The 18,653-nt window shown below is 47.6% G+C and overlaps 1 protein-coding gene across 2 annotated transcripts in view; it reads right to left on the bottom strand.

The window, feature by feature from the left end:
* The window catches only part of pacs2 (phosphofurin acidic cluster sorting protein 2), a 376,820-nt gene that overhangs the window by 13,704 nt on the left and 344,463 nt on the right, over positions 1 to 18,653 (bottom strand). The window contains exons 20-23 of one of the 2 annotated variants that reach the window (XM_072486154.1): positions 17,635 to 17,667; positions 12,672 to 12,714; positions 7,209 to 7,251; positions 980 to 1,112 (exon numbers count right to left, since the gene is read on the bottom strand). In XM_072486154.1, coding sequence (XP_072342255.1) covers positions 980 to 1,112; positions 7,209 to 7,251; positions 12,672 to 12,714; positions 17,635 to 17,667 — 252 coding nt within the window. The remainder of the gene's footprint in view (positions 1 to 979; positions 1,113 to 7,208; positions 7,252 to 12,671; positions 12,715 to 17,634; positions 17,668 to 18,653) is intronic. The other variant, XM_072486155.1, reaches the window with a different exon arrangement.

Raw genomic sequence — 18,653 nt, forward strand, 5'->3', positions numbered from 1 at the left:
TCACAAAATCCCCATGATTTAATAACACTGGATATCGGAGACTGACTGAGTCTTAAGAGGACTCCATGTGGTAACTGAATATACAGTAAATTCACGAGGGATGGATTCACCTATGTGATCCCCACAGGGTGAGTTCTTGATCTCTACTGTAGAATGTGTTCTGTGGAGGTTTGGAGCTTTCTCATAAGGAAGGAGAGAAATAAAGAAGAAATTAAAGGACAAGTGGACAACTCTGTTGTAACATGCCAGCTAGCTGCCATATTGTTATAAGCCAAAGGCTATTGTATCATGGTGTGTGGCACAGGGCAGGTAAGGACAAGAGAAATAATTACAAAACAAGGGAAGGAGAAACAGGACACAAACGGTGCCAAAACACTCAGTTTAATAGCTCATCATTGACTTTTGGTTAATACAAGTGTTCCAATTATTTTGTGTATTAGTATAACCTTTAAACATTATACCATGAGAAGATATTTAATCCACTCAGACTTCAGTGGAAATAAATCTCCATTACTTGGAAAATCATTGTCTACTCCATCAAGACTCAGAAACACAATCATGTTCATTGTGCAATTTGATCCAAGGGAGACAGCATGACTCAGCTGTCGATCAGTGTCCTTTTTGAGCTTATGAATTCAAGTCCCACTCCTGAGACCCGAGCACAAAATCTAGATTGACACTCCAGTGCAAGTACTGAAGGATGCTGCAGTATCTTCTTCTCTTTGAAAGTGAATGAAAGCCTTGCAGATCAAAGGATCTGAAGGGGTTTAAAGCCTTGTGATGTGGATTTGGCTTTCTATGACGTAACAGTTGCTGCTTTCTACAGCAAAACAGTCGCCTTGTAGCTGGTGAACAGGCTTTTGGGAATCAGGAGGTGAGTTCCCCAATGCAGAATTTCCAGAGACCTGGGGGAGGGGGCGGGAAGAATTCATCCGGGAGGATCGCGACCAACAAATAAAAGGCTAATTCTAATACTTACCTTGAATATAGTCCACTTCCGACAGAGGGTGAGGAAGGAGGGGTAGGGGAAGCTTCTTTCATCGCAGGAGACAACATTGGAGGAGTGGAGGACAGGATATTGGAGCCTGAAGTGGCAGCATCATCCGAATCACCTGCAGGTATTGTAACTTTATTTAGCACTATTGCTATGAGTTATTCATGTAAAACAAACAATTTTTAAAAATCTGTTAACTCATGACAATATCTAATGTCATAAGGCACAGCACACTTTAAAAAAAATATATATATATTTTCTTAAAGTTTTTCGATCAACCAAGAATTTTCCATTTTTACAACTTTGTAACAGTATATACATTGATCGTTTTTAAAATAATATATTAACTAACGGCAAGTGCCAACACAAATAAAAAAACAAAAAGAAATAGTAACATTGAGAAGATAAATATGAACAACAATTATGTAACAACACACAAAAAAAACCCCAAAGACCCGAATGCACCCTCCCCCCCCCACCCCGGGTTGCTGCTGTTGTCTTTACTATTTTCCCTTATCATTCTGCGAGATAGTCGAGGAACGGTTGCCACCGCCTGGTGAACCCCTGAGCCGAACCTCTTAATGCGTACTTTATCTGCTCCAATTTTATAAACCCTGCCATGTCGTTTATCCAGGCCTCCACGCCCGGGGGTTTAGCTTCTTTCCACATAAGTAGAACCCTTCGCCGGGCTACTAGGGACGCAAAGGCCAAAACATCGGCCTCTCTCGCCTCCTGCACTCCCGGCTCATCTGCAACCCCGAATATAGCCAATCCCCAGCTTGGTTCGACCCGGACCCCCACCACCTTTGAAATCACTTTTGCGACACCCACCCAGAACCCGTGCAATACCGGACATGACCAAAACATGTGGGTGTGGTTCGCAGGGCTTCCCGTGCACCTGCCGCACCTATCCTCCACCCCAAAAAACCTGCTCAATCTTGCTCCCGTCATATGCGCCCTGTGTAGTACCTTGAATTGGATCAGGCTGAGCCTGGCACACGAGGACGAGGAATTTACCCTACTTAGGGCATCTGCCCACAGCCCCTCCTCAATCTCTTCCCCCAGCTCCTCCTCCCATTTTCCTTTCTGTTCCTCTATCATCGTCTCCCCCTCGTTTCTCATTTCCCTGTATATATCGGACACCTTACCGTCACCCACCCATGCCCCCGAAATCACTCTGTCCTGGATCCCTTGCGCCGGAAGCTGCGGAAATTCCCTTATCTGTTGCCTCACAAATGCCCTCACTTGCATACAACGAAATGCATTCCCAGGTGGCAACCTGTATTTTTCTGTTAGTGCTCCCAGACTCGCGAACGCCCCATCCAAGAACAAGTCCTTCAGTTTCGCAATTCCCGCTCGCTGCCAAGATTGAAATCCCCCGTCTCCCCTTCCCAGGACGAACCTGTGGTTGTTCCTTATCGGGGACCACATTGAGGCCCCCGTCACTCCCCTATGTCGTCTCCACTGCCCCCAAATCTTCAGAGTCACCACCACCACTGGGTTTGTGGTGTACCTTTTCGGGGAGAACGGCAGCGGCGCCGTTGCCAGTGCTTTTAAGCTAGTTCCCCTACAGGACGCCATCTCCAGCCTTTTCCACACCGCTCCTTCTTCTTCCCTCATCCACTTACATATCATAGACACGTTAGCGGCCCAATAATAATCACTCAGACTCGGCAGTGCCATTCCCCCTCTATCTCTACTGCGCTGCAGGAACCCCCTCTTTACCCTTGGGGTCTTTCCGGCCCACACAAAGCTCATGATCCTCCTGTCCACCTTCTTAAAAAAGGTCTTTGTAATCAGTATGGGGAGGCACTGAAACACAAAAAGAAACCTCGGGAGGACCACCATTTTAACCGCCTGCACCCTGCCCGCCAATGACAGGGGCACCATATCCCACCTCTTAAAGTCCTCCTCCATCTGCACTACCAGTCACGTCAAGTTAAGCTTATGCAAGGTTCCCCAGTCCCTGGCCAACTGGATCCCTAAATACCGGAAATCTCTTGTTACCCTCCTCAGCGGCAGCTCGTCTATTCCCCTGCCCTGTTCCCCGGGGTGCATCACAAACAGTTCACTCTTCCCCATATTCAGTTTGTATCCCGAAAACTCTCCAAACTCAGAGTGTCTGCATTATCTCAGGTATCCCCTCCACTGGGTCCGCGACATACAACAGCAGATCATCCGCGTATAATGACACCCGATGTTCTTCTCCTCCTCCAAGTACCCCTCTCCACTTCCTGGAGCCCCTCAGCGCTATGGCCAATGGCTCAATTGCCAACACAAACAGTAACGGGGACAGGGAGCACCCCTGTCTTGTGCCCCTATATTGTCGGATGTAGTCGGATCGTTGCCTGTTCGTAATCACACTTGCCACCGGGGCCCCGTATAGGAGCCGAACCCATCTAGTGAACCCTTCTCCAAATCCAAATCTCTTCAGTACCTCCCATTGATAGTCCCACTCCACTCTATCAAATGCCTTCTCTGCATCCATAGCCACCACTATCTCCGCCTCCCCCTCCGGTGGGGGCATCATCATCACCCCTAACAACCTCCGTATATTGGTATTCAATTGCCTCCCTTTAACAAATCCTGTTTGGTCACCATGCACCACCCCAGGGACACAGTCCTCTATCCTTGTCGCCATCACTTTGGCCAATAACTTGGCATCTACGTTCAGGAGGGAGATAGGCCTGTATGACCCGCGCTGCAGCGGGTCTTTGTCTCTTTTCAGGATCAGCGATATCGTCGCCTCCGACATCGTTGGGGGTAGTGTCCCCCTTTCCTTAGCCTCATTGAAGGTTCTCGTCAGGAGTGGGGCCAGCAGGTCCATATATTTCCTATAAAATTCCACCGGGAACCCATCTGGTCCCGGGGCTTTCCCTGCCTGCATGCTCCCGATTCCTTGTACCACCTCCTCTACCTCAATCTGCGCTCCCAGTCCAGTCCTCTCCTGCTCCTCAACCTTCGGGAACTGCAACTTTCTAGGAAATGCATCATTCCCTCTTTCCCTTCCGGGGGTTGGGCCTTATACAGCCTCTCATAGAATACCTTAAATACCCCGTTCACCCTCTCCGCTCTCTGTTCCATCCTTCCCTCCTCGTCTCTAACTCCTCCGATCTCTCTCGCCGCCCCCCTCTTCCTAAGTTGTTGGGCCAGCAGTCGGCTCACCTTCTCTCTGTATTCATACTGTACTCCCTGTGCCTTCCTCCACTGCGTCTCCGCCTTACCCGTGGTCAACAAGTCAAAGTCCGTGTGTAGTCTCCGTCTTTCCCTGTATAGCCCTTCGTCCGGAGCCTCCTCATATTGACTAGCCACCCTCAAAATCTCCCCAATCAGTCTCTCCCTTTCTTTACCCTCTTGTTTCCCCTTACGGGCCCTTATGGAGATCAGCTCTCCTCTCACCACCGCTTTCAGCGCCTCCCAGACTACTCCCACCTGGACCTCTCCGTCATCATTGACCTCTAGGTATCTTTCAATACATCCCCTCACCCTTCCACATACCCCCTCGTCCGCCAACAGTCCCATGTCCAATCTCCAAAGTGGGCGTTGCTCCTTTTCCTCACCTAGTTCCAGATCGACCCAATGTGGGGCATGATCTGAAATGGCTATAGCCGAGTACTCCGCTCCTGCCACCTTCGGGATCAGCGCCCTTCCCAGGACAAAGACATCTATCCGGGAGTACACTCTATGGACGTGGGAGAAGAAGGAAAACTCTTTACTCCTCGGTCTAGTAAATCTCCAGGGATCCACTTCTCCCATCTGCTCTATAAAGCCCTTAAGCACCTTGGCCGCTGCCGGCCTCCTCCCGGTCCTAGATCTGGACCGGTCCAGCCCTGGGTCCAGCACCGTGTTGAAGTACCCCCCCATTACCAACTATCCCATCTCCAGGTCCGGGATGCGCCCCAACATATGCTTCATAAAGTTCGCATCATCCCAGTTCGGGGCATATACGTTCACCAGCACCACCGCTTCACCTTGCAATCTGCCACTCACCATCACGTACCTACCCCCACTGTCCGCCACTATGGTCTTCGCCTCAAACGATACCCTTTTCCCCACCAGTATTGCCACCCCTCTATTTTTCGCATCCAAGGCCGAGTGGAATACCTGTCCCACCCATCCTTTTCTTAATCTGACCTGATCCGCCAGTTTCAGGTGCGTCTCCTGAAGCATAACCACGTCTGCCTTTAGCTTCTTTAGATGCGCAAATACCCTTGCCCTCTTAATCGGCCCATTCAACCCTCTCACATTCCACGTGATCAACCGGGTTGGGAGGCTCTTTACCCCCCCCCTTCATCGACTAGCCATCCCCTTTTTTAAACCAGCTCCTCACCCGGTTCCCACGCAACCGCTTGTCCCCCAGACGGCACCCTCCCGTCCCGACCATCCCATCTCGTAACAGCTCCCCCTTCGCAGCAGCAGCAACCCAGTTAATCCCCCCCCCCCCCCCCCCCCCCCGCTAGATCCCGCTCAAGCTTGATTGCACCCCCCATATTGCTTCCCGGAGTCAGCAAACTCTGGCTGACCTCGGCTTCCCCCGTTTATCCTTAGCCTCCCTGCGTGTGAGGCCCCCTTGTTCCTCCGCCCCCTTTTCCCGCCACAGTTTCCATAGCGCGGGAATAGAGCACGCGCTTCTCTCTCGGCCCCGCCCTAATGGCGCAGCTCCCTCTCTCCTTCCCCATCCCCTTCCCCACTGGCGCCCACATTTCTTCGTGTCCCCCCTCTTTGAGGGGAAAAAATTCCCCCATCTGATTTACAATTTCTTGCCACCACCTTGCTACTTCATTCCAAACATCCTTTCCCAAATCTAGTCCAACTTCTCCTCTTGAATGAATGTCCACGCCTCCTCTGCCGTCTCGAAGTAGTGGTGTTTGCCCTGGTGTGTAACCCACAGTCTTGCCGGCTGCAACATTCCGAATTTCACTTTCTTCCTGTGGAGCACCGCCTTGGCCCGATTGAAACTCGCCCTCCTTCTCGCCACCTCCGCACTCCAATCTTGGTAGACGCGGATCACCGCGTTTTCCCATCTGCTGCTCCGTGTCGTCTTAGCCCATCTCAGGACCATCTCCCTGTCCTTGTAGCGGTGGAATCTCACCACTATTGCTCGCGGTATTTCCCCTGCCTTTGGTCTTCTCACGAGGACCCGGTACGCTCCCTCCACTTCCAGGGGGCCCGTCGGGGCCTCAGCTCCCATTAAGGTATGGAGCATCACGCTCACGTACGCCCCAACGTCCGCTCCCTCTGCCCCTTCGGGAAGACCCCAAATCCTTAAGTTCTTCCTCCTCGAGCTATTTTCCAGGGCTTCCAATCTCTCTATACACCTCTTGTGTAGCGCCTCGTGCGTCTTGGTCTTCACCACCAAGCCCTGTACCTCGTCTTCATTTTTGGCAGCCTTTACCTTCACACCACGGAGCTCCATCTCGTGGGTCTTTTGCGTCTCCTTCAGCCCCTCAATCGTCTGCAGCATCGGCGCCAGCACCTCCTTCTTGAGCTCCTCCACACATCGCCGGAGGAACTCCTGCTGTTCCAGGCCCCATACCAATTGGGCTCCCTCAGCCGCCATCTTGCTTCTCCCTTCCCTTCTCTGCCACTGCTCCAGAGGATCCTCCACAATCTGGCCACTACTATCATTTATTTCCATCCACACCCGGGGGGACTCCTTCCTATGTCGCCTCACACTGGGTTTAGCCTTTAAAAATGTCCGTTGGGGCTCCCGATAAGAGCCCAAAAGTCCGTTGAAACGGGAGGTGCCGAAACGTGCGACTTAGCTGGTCATCGCCGCACCCGGAAGTCCTCGGCACAGCACACTTTTGATCAACAATGACGTTCTTCCCCCTCAGTGGTCCTCAAATTTGGGTCCATACAGATTTTCAGTGAGTCTATGAAATATTGTGGAAGTTTTTACTATCACTTATGCAATGCAGAGTGCTCCATCTGCCTCACTTAGGAGGGGAAACACATGGAGGAGCACGGAGACTGAAACAAAATGAAATGTCTGTTCTCTCAAAAGCATTATTAAAACACACAATATGCAGCACTTCCATAAATATATGAGAATTAAGATTGGGGTTGGGGGGGTGGGTGGGTCCATAGGTGCTAATCCATTTGAGAAAGGATAATTTAACCAAAAGTTTGAGAAAAAATGCTCCACATTACCCCAATGGGCATTTCCCAACACTGATGGGGAACTGATTTGAGATTGGAGGAAATGACCAACCTGATGTTGCTGATGACTGTTCCACAATCCCAACTTTCACTACCTGCAAGCATAGATTCAGAACAATGTATTATTAAAAGTACAAAAAACAGCAAGAATCTGCTGGCCCCGAATGTGATGCACATTAATTAATGTATATGTTTTGGAAGCACATTCCCTCAGGATAATTTGTATGAAAGATCTTGGCTTGTTTGTACAGCATGTGGAGTGGGAAAAAAAAACTGCTGATCATACAGACTCAGTCTTGTATGAAGGGGCAGTACAGCTTTCCAATCCCTGGATATTATAGAATCTGTTTCCTTGTGTGCTCCTACTGTTTATGTAAAGGTACAAGTCATCATTTGGTTATTAATGGAAAAATAAGTTAACATAATGACACAAAAAGGAATAAAGCTAGTGCTTAATGGGAACTTCAGGTGGCGGAGGTTGCATGTTGGGTGGCTCCTGCTAGAGCTTCTGCTTTTTGGTCTTTTATACCCAGGGGGGAGAAGAGTGGTGGTTTTTTGCACCCGAGGGATAGGGGGTTATTCGTTTTTTTCACCAGTACACAATATGTCTTCGAGAATTGATTTTGTTTGTTGTGATGGGGAAGGCGCTGTTATCCAGGGTGAAGGCAGGGTGTTCTGCGCTCGTTGTTTTGGACCATGCTCCACACAAGGTGGACGTGGTCATGGAGAAGGAGTCAGCTCAGAGGCCGGCCGGGGTTTCGATGTGGGACTGTTGGCAGACCCAAATTTTTGTATCAAAATGGGGAAGGTGATTGAAGATTACTTGGGTTCAATGGGGATGGGGTCTTGCCATCAGTGGTATGGGAAGAGTTGAAGGCGGGTAGTGAGGGGGCAAGGCCATTTCGCTTAAGGCACAGGTGGACAAGGAAACAAGGGAGGAACTGCAGCAGTTGATAGAGGAGATTCTGGAGGTCGATGGAAGGTAAGTTGAGGATCCTGAGCCGGGTCTTCTGGCAAGGAGGAAGGAGCTTCAGGCAATGTTTGATCTTCTGTCTATAGGAAAGGCAGTTCGGCAGCTATGGGGCGTTGTGTATGAGGATGGGGGCGAAGGCCAGACGCTTGTTGCCAGGCCAGTTCTTCTGGCAGGCGGCTGCAAGAGAGATTGTTCACATCAAGGATAGGTTAGGAGAGCTGGTGGTGGCAACAGAGCAGATGAACCAAGTTTTTGAAGAGTTCTACAGGGCGGATGAGTCAGATATGAGGGAGGGTTTGGGGCGATTGGAGAGTCCTGAGGTAGGAGAGGACAGGATTGGAGCAGCCAGCGGTGGAAGAAGTGCAGGTAGCTATAGGGCGAATGCAGGAGGGCAAGGCACTGGGGCCGGATGATTTCCCAGTGAAACTTTATAAAACGCTGTTGGTGGAAATGTTTGAGGACACGATGGTCAGGGGGACATTACCAAAGACGATGGGTCAGGGATCCATTTCATTGCTGCTTAAAAAAGACAATGATTTGGTGGGAGTGTGGATCATACAGGCCCATATCTCTTTTGAATGTGCATGCCAAGATATTGGCAAAGGTGCTGGCGCTCAGGTTGGAGCAGTGCCTTCCGAAGGCGATTGGAGGGCATCAGACGGAGTTCGTAAAGGGCAGGCAGTTGTCGTCAAATGTGTGGCGGCTGTTGAATGTGGTGCTTTCTCCGGCAGAAGGGAGAGAGTTGGAGGTGGTAGTGACGCTGGATGCGGAGAAGATGTTTGATGGAGTGGAGAGGAGCTATCTGTTTGTGAAGAGGTTTGGGATTGGGCCTAAGTTTGTGACATGGGTGCAATTGCTGTAGAAGGATCTGATGGCATGTGTGCAAACAAATTAAATTAATTCATGGTACTTTCCATTGCACAGGGGAATGAGACAGGGATGCCCCATGTCCCCCCTTCTATTTGCGCTAGCAATTGAACCCTTGGCTCTGGTGTTGAGATGCTTGGATAGTACCGGGGGGGGGGGGGGGGGGGGGGGGGAGCGAGAGAAGAGAGAGAGAGATAGGGCACCCTTGTATGCTGATGATCTGTTGTATATTTCAGGCCCAAGCTCTTCTGTGGGGGATATAATGCGACTGCTTAGGAGGTTGGTACATTGTCAGGCCACAAGCTGAACTTGGGTAAAAGTGAGTGTTTTGTGGTGTCTTCTCCAGGGGCGGGAGTGGATGTGGGGGTTTACCATTTCACGTGGCAACAAGCCACTTCAGGTACTGGGGAGTGAAAGTGGTCTGGGATTGGGCCTCACTTTGTAAGTTGAACTTTCGAGTCTGGAAGGTAGGGTGAAGGCGGATCTACTGGGGTGGGATCGTCTTCCCCTGCTGTTGGCTGGTTGGGTGCAGACGGTGAAGATGAAATTTGCCATGGTTTTTATTTCTATTTCAGTGCCTGCCAGTCTTTTTGCCGAAGCCATTCTTTAAGAGGGTGTGGATAGGTTGGTTTGTCATTTATCTGGGCAGGTAAGGTGGCTAGGATTAGGAAGACGGCAATACAGAGAGGATGACAGTCGTCTGGGGAGGGGGGTGGGGGGGGGGGGGTTTGGGCCTTCCGAACCTGTTGTACTATTACTGGGTGGCAAATGCGGAGGTGTGGGGTTGGGGTAGGAGGCTTTGTGGGTGAGGATGGAGGCAGGCTCATGTAGGGGGTTGAGGTTGCCTCAGTGATTTATGGGAGGATTTTGGAGGAAGATACGATGTCCCTGGAGGGGGTTAAGGTCAAGTGAGAAGAGGAGCTGGGGATGGTGCTAGAGGAGAGACTGTGGTGCGAGGTGTTTCGGAGGGTGAATGCTTCACCCTCGTGTGCAAGGCTGGGCCTAGTACAGCTAAAGGTATAACAAAGAGTGCACCTGAGGAAGTCCAGGATAAGCCGACTGAGTGGGTAAAGCATATTTGTGAACGGTGTGGGAGCGGCCCAACTATCCTGTACATATGTTCTGGTCCTGGCCGAAGTTGGATAAATTTTGGAGGTTGTTTTTCAGCACCATGTAGGCAATCTTGTACGTGGACTTGGGGCCTAGTCCCCTGGGGGCCATATTTGGGTGTCAGACATAGGAGCAGAATGGCCATTTGGCCCATCGAGTCTGCTCCGTCATTCAATCATGTCTGATATGTTTCTCATTCCCATTCTCCTGCCTTCTCCCCATAACCCCTGGTCCTCTTATCAATCAAGAACCTATCCATCTCTGTCTTAATGACACTCGGTGATTTTGCCTCCACAGCCATCTGCGGCAAAGTGTTCCACAGATTCACCACCCTCTGGCTGAAGAAATTGTTCATTCATCTCAGTTTTAAAGAGGGGGGGCGGTTGCAACACCAGGGGTGGGTTTTTTTGTGTTAGATTTATTTTGTGTTTTAATGTTTCCAAGCTTTAATACTAAAATGTCACCTTCTGCTCCCCTGCACAACCACAGGCACATGTTTTACTTCAGCAGCCTTCCCAAACACCCATTGCAAATGACTTCAACATTGTTCCAATACATGCACACAAGCCTTCAGCTACCTTTGTAACCTCCTCCACGCCTCTCCGGACACCCGCCTCCCCCTCCCGGCCCCCGCCTCCCCCTCCCGGCCCCCGCCTCCCCCTCCCGGCCCCCGCTTTCCCCTCCAGGCCCCCGCCTCCCCCTCCAGGCCCCCGCCTCCCCCTCCAGGCCCCCGCCTCCCCCTCCAGGCCCCCGCCTCCCCCTCCAGGCCCCCGCATCCCCCTCCAGGCACTCGCACGCTCCAAACCCCTCCCAGGACACAAACCCTCATCTTCAGGTCATTTGCCCCCCATAAATACCCTAAAATCACAATTTTTAAACTTGGACGTACCCTTGCACAACATGCAAGCTTCAACCAAAACCCCTCATCTCCATCTTAAATCGGGGACCCCTTATTCTGAAACTGTGTCCCCATTGTAGATACTCTCATAAAGGGGAAACATCCTCTTGCACGCGGACACAAACAATCCACACTTAACATAGAATTATTATCTAGTAATACATCGCAAATCTCTTTGTAATGGGAGAGAGTGAATGAAAGACACTTAACAGAAATTGAAAGAAGATTAAGACTGACGTCCAAAGAGTGGTTAAAGAAGTATGACTTGAGCAGGTATTTGCAGTGGAAAGGTGCAGCAAAGCAAAGATTTAGGGATAGATGACAACTAACAGTTATAGCACTGACCATGCAAACGTCAGAAGGATGGAGCGTTTTGAAGACAGGGGACTTGCATTAACTGAAGACATATGCTGCTGCGAAGTCATGGAAAGATTTGCAAACAAGGCAGGAATTTTGAATTCAGTGCACTGGGGTATGGCTAGTGGTAGCCAGTGAGCACAGATGAATGGGACTTAGGAGGTAGAATAACAGTGTTAGAACTCTGGATAAATTGGAGTTTGTGGAAGCTGGGGCTCAGAAGGTTAGTTAAAAGGGCACTGAGGGGTCAAAGGCATGAATGTGGCTGCCAGCTGCAGTGCCAGTGAGGCAGGGATGTATCATAAGAGGAATTAAAGAGTCATAATAATAACCTAGATGTGGGAGCTTGAAGCTCAGCTCAACTCAAGCCAATTGCGCACCATTAGGTTCAGCTTAAGCAAATAGCCGGGTGGAAATATGGATTCAGAAATGAGAGTTTGTAGATTTTGATAGCTGTCTCTGCCTAGAGTTTAAATGACATATCCAAAGCTCAATAAGTTTTCTGGATACCCATTGGGACAAAGGATGCCCTGATTTCTGGGTTAGAGGTGATGCTGAGAATAAATTGCAAACATACATGGCAGTTGAACTGATGCTCAAAAATAATGTCACTGAAAAGCAGCTTGCAAATGAGGGATTAATGCGAGACTACAGCTGATGTCTTGGGGCATCCTGGAGCTGACCGTGTACAGTACGAAGCACATTTCCTGTAGTAAGATGTGTTTTCCTACGTACAACTATTTACATCTATTTGGTCCCTAGGGTGCAGTAAAATATTACAAGGCAAAACAGGCACCTGTTGGCACTAATTGTAAACCAAGACTCTCAAAGAAACATTAAAACGGGTGAGGTCAGAGGTAGATTGTATGAAGCATGTTAAAGACGAGGGAGTTAGAGAGGCAGGGAGGTAAAGGGGAGGAATTCCAAAGCTTAGGGCTTTGATAGTTGAAACTGTAGCTTCCATTGGTGGGGCAAAGGAAATCAGTGATGCACAAGAGGTCACGATTAGAGTCGAGTAGAAATCTCGGTAAACGTTGGGTTGGAGAGGTTACAGGGATAAGGAAGGGCGAGGCTATGGAGAGATTTCAATGGGAAGTTGAGAAATTTAAATCTGAGGTATTGCCCAACTGGGAACTAATGTAGGTCAGCAGCCACAGGAGGGGACAGGGAGCAGGGAGGTAGGAATAGAAACATGAAATAGGCATCATCATAGAGGACAGGTGACAGAAGATGGCAGAGCATTGAATATATTGAAGGCCACAAAGGCACACAAATGGTGAACATTAAAATATAAAACTGAAATAACTTACTCCAATAAAGGGAATAAACTTCTGACAGGAGTCTTCATCTGGGCTGTACATTGAGGAAAATAATGAAATTAAACCTAATCCAGGAGGTCAAGTAGGAAGGAGAGCCAAGCAATGCAAATATTTACATGCAGTAACAAATCAGTTTATCAAATACTCGTGAATAAATTTGCATTTATATGCAGGATCATATCTTCATATCAGCTGAAAAAAATTATGCACAGCATATTGTACTAGCAGGAGAGTAGTGTACAGTGCAGCGTGGCCAGACACGGAACACTCTAGCCAACATCACCGTCTAAATTATTGTAAGAAATGAGAATTTTTCAAACAATTCCATTCAAGTCAATATTCCTAAATGCACTGGGGCGGGATTCTCCGCAATCGGCGCGATGTCCGCCGACCGGCGCCAAAAACGGCGCGATTCAGTCCGGCATCGCGCCGCCCCAAAGGTGCGGAATTCCCCGCATCTTGAGGGGCCGAGCCCTCACCTTCAGGGGCTAGGCCCGCGCCGGACTGATTTCCGCCCCACCAGCTGGCGGGAAAGGCCTTTGGCGCCCCGCCAGCTGGCGCGGAAATGACTTCGCCGGGCGACGCATGCGCGGGAGCGTCAGCTCACGGCATCCCCGCGCATGCGAGTGGAGGGGGTCTCTTCAGCCTCCGCCATAGTGAAGACCATGGCGAAAGGAAAAGAGTGCCCCCATGGCACAGGCCCGCCCGCGGATCGGTGGGCCCTGATCGTGGGCCAGGCCACCGTGGGGGCACCCCCCGGGGCCAGATCGCCCCGCGCCCCCCCCCCCCCCTCCCGCAGGACCCTGGAGCCCGCCCGCACCGCCTTGTCCTGCCGTTCGAATGGTGGTTCAATCCACGCCGGCTGGCGTGGGTTGACAGCGGCGGGACTTCGGCCCATCGCGGACCGGAGAATCGCCGGGGGTGGGCCCGCCGACCTGCGCGATTCCCGCCCCCGCCGAATCTCTGTTGGCGGAGAATTCGGGATACGGCGGGGGCGGGATTCACGCCAGCCCCCGGCGATTCTCCGACCCGATGGGGGGGTCGGAGAATCGCGCCCCTGATCTCTTTAAAAATCATTAGGAATCAAACTGTGTAACAAGTTGTTAGGACCTATATAGTGGTCCAGTGTATGATTAATATATATATACTTCTACAGCTAAAGACAAAGGAGTATGTGTACAGGTCAGAATGTAAATTTAAAAGGGACAGTGCGAGAACATTAAGAGGTAACGGTCAATGTCAATTTTGTAAATAGGGAAGTTACAAGTGACAAGTCTTTGGCAAATGCCAGGATAAATACTATGACTATTACAGGTTAGTATCCGTTTCTGGGATTAAAGCAGTGATATTATGCATGCTGACTAACAAAAGGGCCAGTGGTCCATTTTCACAGCAATCAGATTCTACCTGCATATCAGTTTGGTATTTGCTTCTAAAGGAATAATTTCAAGGTCCCTCCTGATGAATAGAGTACCTAAAGTAAACAGTCAGGTTTCTTGAACTGTGAAACTAGTAAGAGCAACTATTGTTAGATACAACTAAAAAGAGGTATGCCTGGATAAAAGTGTTATCTGACAGGTCCAAACCTTAAAGGACAAACTCAATTTACTCTGCACTTAGAAATACCATGAGCTAATAAACCTGTGTTTTTCCAGGTAGTGCAGTCTGCTTATACTCTAAAGCAGAGTGTGCATGTTTAATTCCCTCTGATGGGAATGTTCAATGTCATATGGGTGAGAATGACTGTCTCACGAGGATCCCTATTAAACATCTCTTTGCTGTCAGGTATAGGAGTGGCAATGACATACTCTGGCAGGCTCTTTCCAATACTTTAGGTTTCAGAATAGCGACTTACAGTCGGGCCATAATATTAGGAAAAATATAGGTGCATCATGCACAGTTCTCAGCAGTACTGTATTGCTTCACTGTGAAATTGCTGAGAACCTCAGACACACTAATATTCAGTCTGCTACAACTCCTGCTACAGGCAGTTCAGTAGAGCCCCTCACGCACTTTCATGCCTCTGTACTGCAATGATCGGGGGCCGGGGGATGTTAGCACACTCCAAAAGCACGATTAACACGCTCAAATCACAAGCATCTGGATCACTTCAGGATCACAAGGCAGTCAAAAGGCTATCAACCAGTTAGCGAATAAACAGGAGTAAGAGAAGCCAGCAGAATCAAAGGCAAACATTACTATTTAAGCCAGTCTTTTACTTTCACTTGTTTAACAGGCAAGTGATTCTTATGCAAGTGGCCTGGGAAACTAATTGATTAGAAAGTGCAAGGGGCTGTTGAATTTATGATCAATTATAAAGAGATTGAGCATCCTTTATTGGACGAGGCAACTTTTATGTGAAAGGCTGGCTTCCTAAGTTGAGTTCAGGGTACAGCAGGAAAAAATGTAGTATTGTTTGCCACAAGGTTTCTCTAGTTCTCTGTAGTTACAAACCATTGGCAATTTAGTGTTCAAACTTTTTAATATACAAAGAATATTGGACATAGATTGCAGTGTGTTCCTGACATTCTGCCAAGGTGGTTCTTACAATGGAGGTTAGACAGAGATTTAAAGGTGTTCAAAATGATGAAAGGTTTCAATAGGACGCATCAGGAGAAATGTTTCTATTGGTTGCAGGATCTATACCCAGCGAGACAAATTTTGGGTAATTGGCAAAAGAACCAGAAGAAGAGAGCTTTTTCTTTTCACACAATGAATTGTGATGTTCTGGAATGCACTGCCTGAAAAAGTGCTGGAAACAGATTTAACAGGAAATTAGGAAATACTCAAAAGGGCAAAATTTGTAGGAATATGAGAAAGCGCAGGGAAGTAGGGCTAACTGGATAGTTCTTTCAAAAAGTCAGCACAGACATGTTGGGTCAAATGATGTAGGATTCAATGCTCTACTCAGCGTAAATAAATGTGAATTGCCTCTTGTTTAAGGAAACAGGAAAGCTCAGCAAGGGAAGATGAGAGGAGGTCAAACATCATTAGAAATCATTCATGTGGTCATGCAGTCAGCTCAAAATTAGTAGCCAGAGGGGGTTACCCGAGTGGCAAACATTCCACTGGCGCTGGCCCAAAATAGTTCAATTATGAAAAGTTTTTTTTTTAAACGGAGAAGAATAATCTGAAGATAATACACAAGCTCATCACTGAGCAGGATTATGATTAATTCCAATGATTTCTTGTGTGTATTACTTTGACAGCAAATCCCAGCACTGTGATCATTACCACTAAGGCCGTAACTGCCACTGAGGAAGCTAAGAGCCGTTCTACATGGGAACACTGTCACCTTCAAGTTTCCCTCCAAAATTTGCCAATGACACCAAACTTGGAGATGTGGCAGACAGTGAGTGAGGAGGATACCAATCAACTGCAACAGGACATAGATGAGTTAGCATTAAATTTAATACAGAGAAGTGTGAGGAGATACATTTTGGTTGAGGGATAGAGAGTTAACATTTTGGTCTCTAAAGGGTGTGCACAAGCAGAGGGACCTGTGGGTTCATGTGCCTAGATCTTTGAAGGTGGTAGAGCATATTGAGTGAGTGGTTGGAAAGGCATATGGGATCTTGGGCTTCACAAATACAAAAGCAGGTAAGTTATGCTGAACCTTTATAATGCCCTGGTTAGAGTATCTTAGTCACTATACTTTACAAAGAATGTGAAGGTGAAGAGGAACTTTACCAGGATGGTTCCAGGGAAGAGAGATTTTAACCTGGAAGCACTTTCACCACATGGACTGCAGTTCATGAAGGCAGCCCAGCATCACCTTCTCAAAGTCAATTGAGGATGGATAATAAATTATGGCTTTACCATCCATATCTTGAGCAGAAGATTGCCCAGTGCTATATTTTTTATTTGATTCTGTCATTTTTAGTGGTCACAGCATGAAAGCACAATACAGTGGCAATAAGGCTAGACTAGAGGAGATAGGGTTGTTCTCCTTGGAACAAAGGAGATTTGACAGAGATGTGCAAAATTTTGACAGATTTAAATAAGGTAAATAAGGAAAAACTGTTCCCATTAGCTTATGGCACAAGGAGTAAGGCACACATATTTAAGCTTCAAACAAAAGTTTCAGGGGATGTGAGGAGGACCATTTTACACAGCAAGTGGTAATGACTTAGAACTCATGGTTTATGAGGGCAATCGAAGCAGAGAAAATCAATTATTTTAAAAAGGAACTTGGATGGGTACAATCATGCAGGGCTGTGAGGACAAAGCAGGGGAATGGGAGCAGTGGATTTCCCACAGAGCAGGTTTGGATGCGTTGGGTTGAATGATCTCCTTCTGTGCCATGTTGACTTTTGGCTCATCGAATACTGATTTGGACAGATATTGTAGTGCCTTCACTGTCACTGGGTCAAAACTCTGAAACTCCCTCATGGCACTCTGGGCGCACCTTCGCCACAAGGACTGCAGTTCATGAAGGGATGGATAATAAATGCTGATCTTACATTCCATATCCTGAGCAGAAGATTGCCCAGTGCTATGTTTTTATTTGATTCTGTCATGTTTAGTGATGATGGCATGGAAGCACAATACCATGTGATATTAAGGTAACTATAATGTATTGAGATTCATCTGCATATCTTTAGAGGTCATTAACATAGGAGGGAGAAATTAGGTGGAATAATTGCTTATATCAACAAGACCAGATAAAGTATTGAATTCTATAGCAGACTATTTTTCAGACACACCAGTAAATGGTTTGTTTCAAGCATGCAAGTATATTTACAAAGAATACTAAAAATGTACAGTACTCTCCAAGGTTAACGTGCTCCAGCAGATGGACCAAATTGCCACTTTTAAGTAATATAATCTGAATCCAATTATCAGAACAAGCAATTATGTTAAACCAAGAAGAGAAGAAAAGACTGGCATTAAATATATATCAACAAAGCATTATATGCATTAAAAAAAATAAAACCCAAGCAGACTCTGGTACCTTATGTTAAAATCAAAATGAAAGCTCTTTTTCCTTTATTGAAGCAACCACAAGAAAACAAAAATCACATGTTATTACACGGAACAAGTTGAACGGAGGGTTGTATCAATATAAGGACCTGCCGCGTCCTCACTGGCTGTTGAAAATTCAGTATTAAAGACTGCCTGCATGTTACATGAGGGACCAATATTCTGTACTAATTAAGGTCAAATGTAGATACTACAAAGAGTTACTGATGAAACAAATCTTGCTCAACATTAGATTCAGAATATTCTATTTTCAAATAAAACTATGCCCCTTTTCTCATGTCTCTTGCTTTCAATGCCATCCTCACTCCCCATTGGAAGTTTTAACTTGGCACAGCACAACGGTTCAACTTGTGCACAGCTATCTATTGTCGGTTCAGGAGGCTGGAGATCTATAATGACATTATTTTGCAACATGGGCACAACCAGGCTGTTGCCCGAATATTCAACTCCTGTCAGATTGCTGGCGAGACAAAGGGGATAGCCACGCAGAGCATCAACTCAGTGATGGCATGGATGGCAGGGGTGGTGTGGTGGTGGTGGAAAGAGGTAGAACACTCGGCTCTAACAGTTTAGAAGCCTATATGGAAGCCATGCTAAACAGTAGTTTGAAACAGATAAGATTTTAAGTTGATCTTTCTTTTAAGCTGAACTATTGTCTTGTTGGCATCCATCAAATTAACTAGGTTTTTGTGTGGGTAGTTTTGCAGCCAAGACAAGGCTTTCAAACTCAATAAACACTATAAACAAAACCTGCTCACTTGAGAAGTAATTGGTAGAAAATCCACTCAAACATCTTTCAATTTTTGCGACTGCAGCTTCTTCGCTATAAACAGCTGTTTTGGTACAGCATGCTTCAGTTGCATTTGTCTTAGATCTATATCTCCGAATTGAAAAATTGAAGGCAACCTGTACAAGTTGGCACTTGAACTACAGCCAGTGTGAAAAGGGCATTTGAATTTTAAAGTAATAACTACACACATTAAACTTGAA

The sequence above is a fragment of the Scyliorhinus torazame genome, chromosome 2 (genome assembly GCF_047496885.1).
Source record: "Scyliorhinus torazame isolate Kashiwa2021f chromosome 2, sScyTor2.1, whole genome shotgun sequence".
Lineage (NCBI taxonomy): Eukaryota > Metazoa > Chordata > Chondrichthyes > Carcharhiniformes > Scyliorhinidae > Scyliorhinus > Scyliorhinus torazame.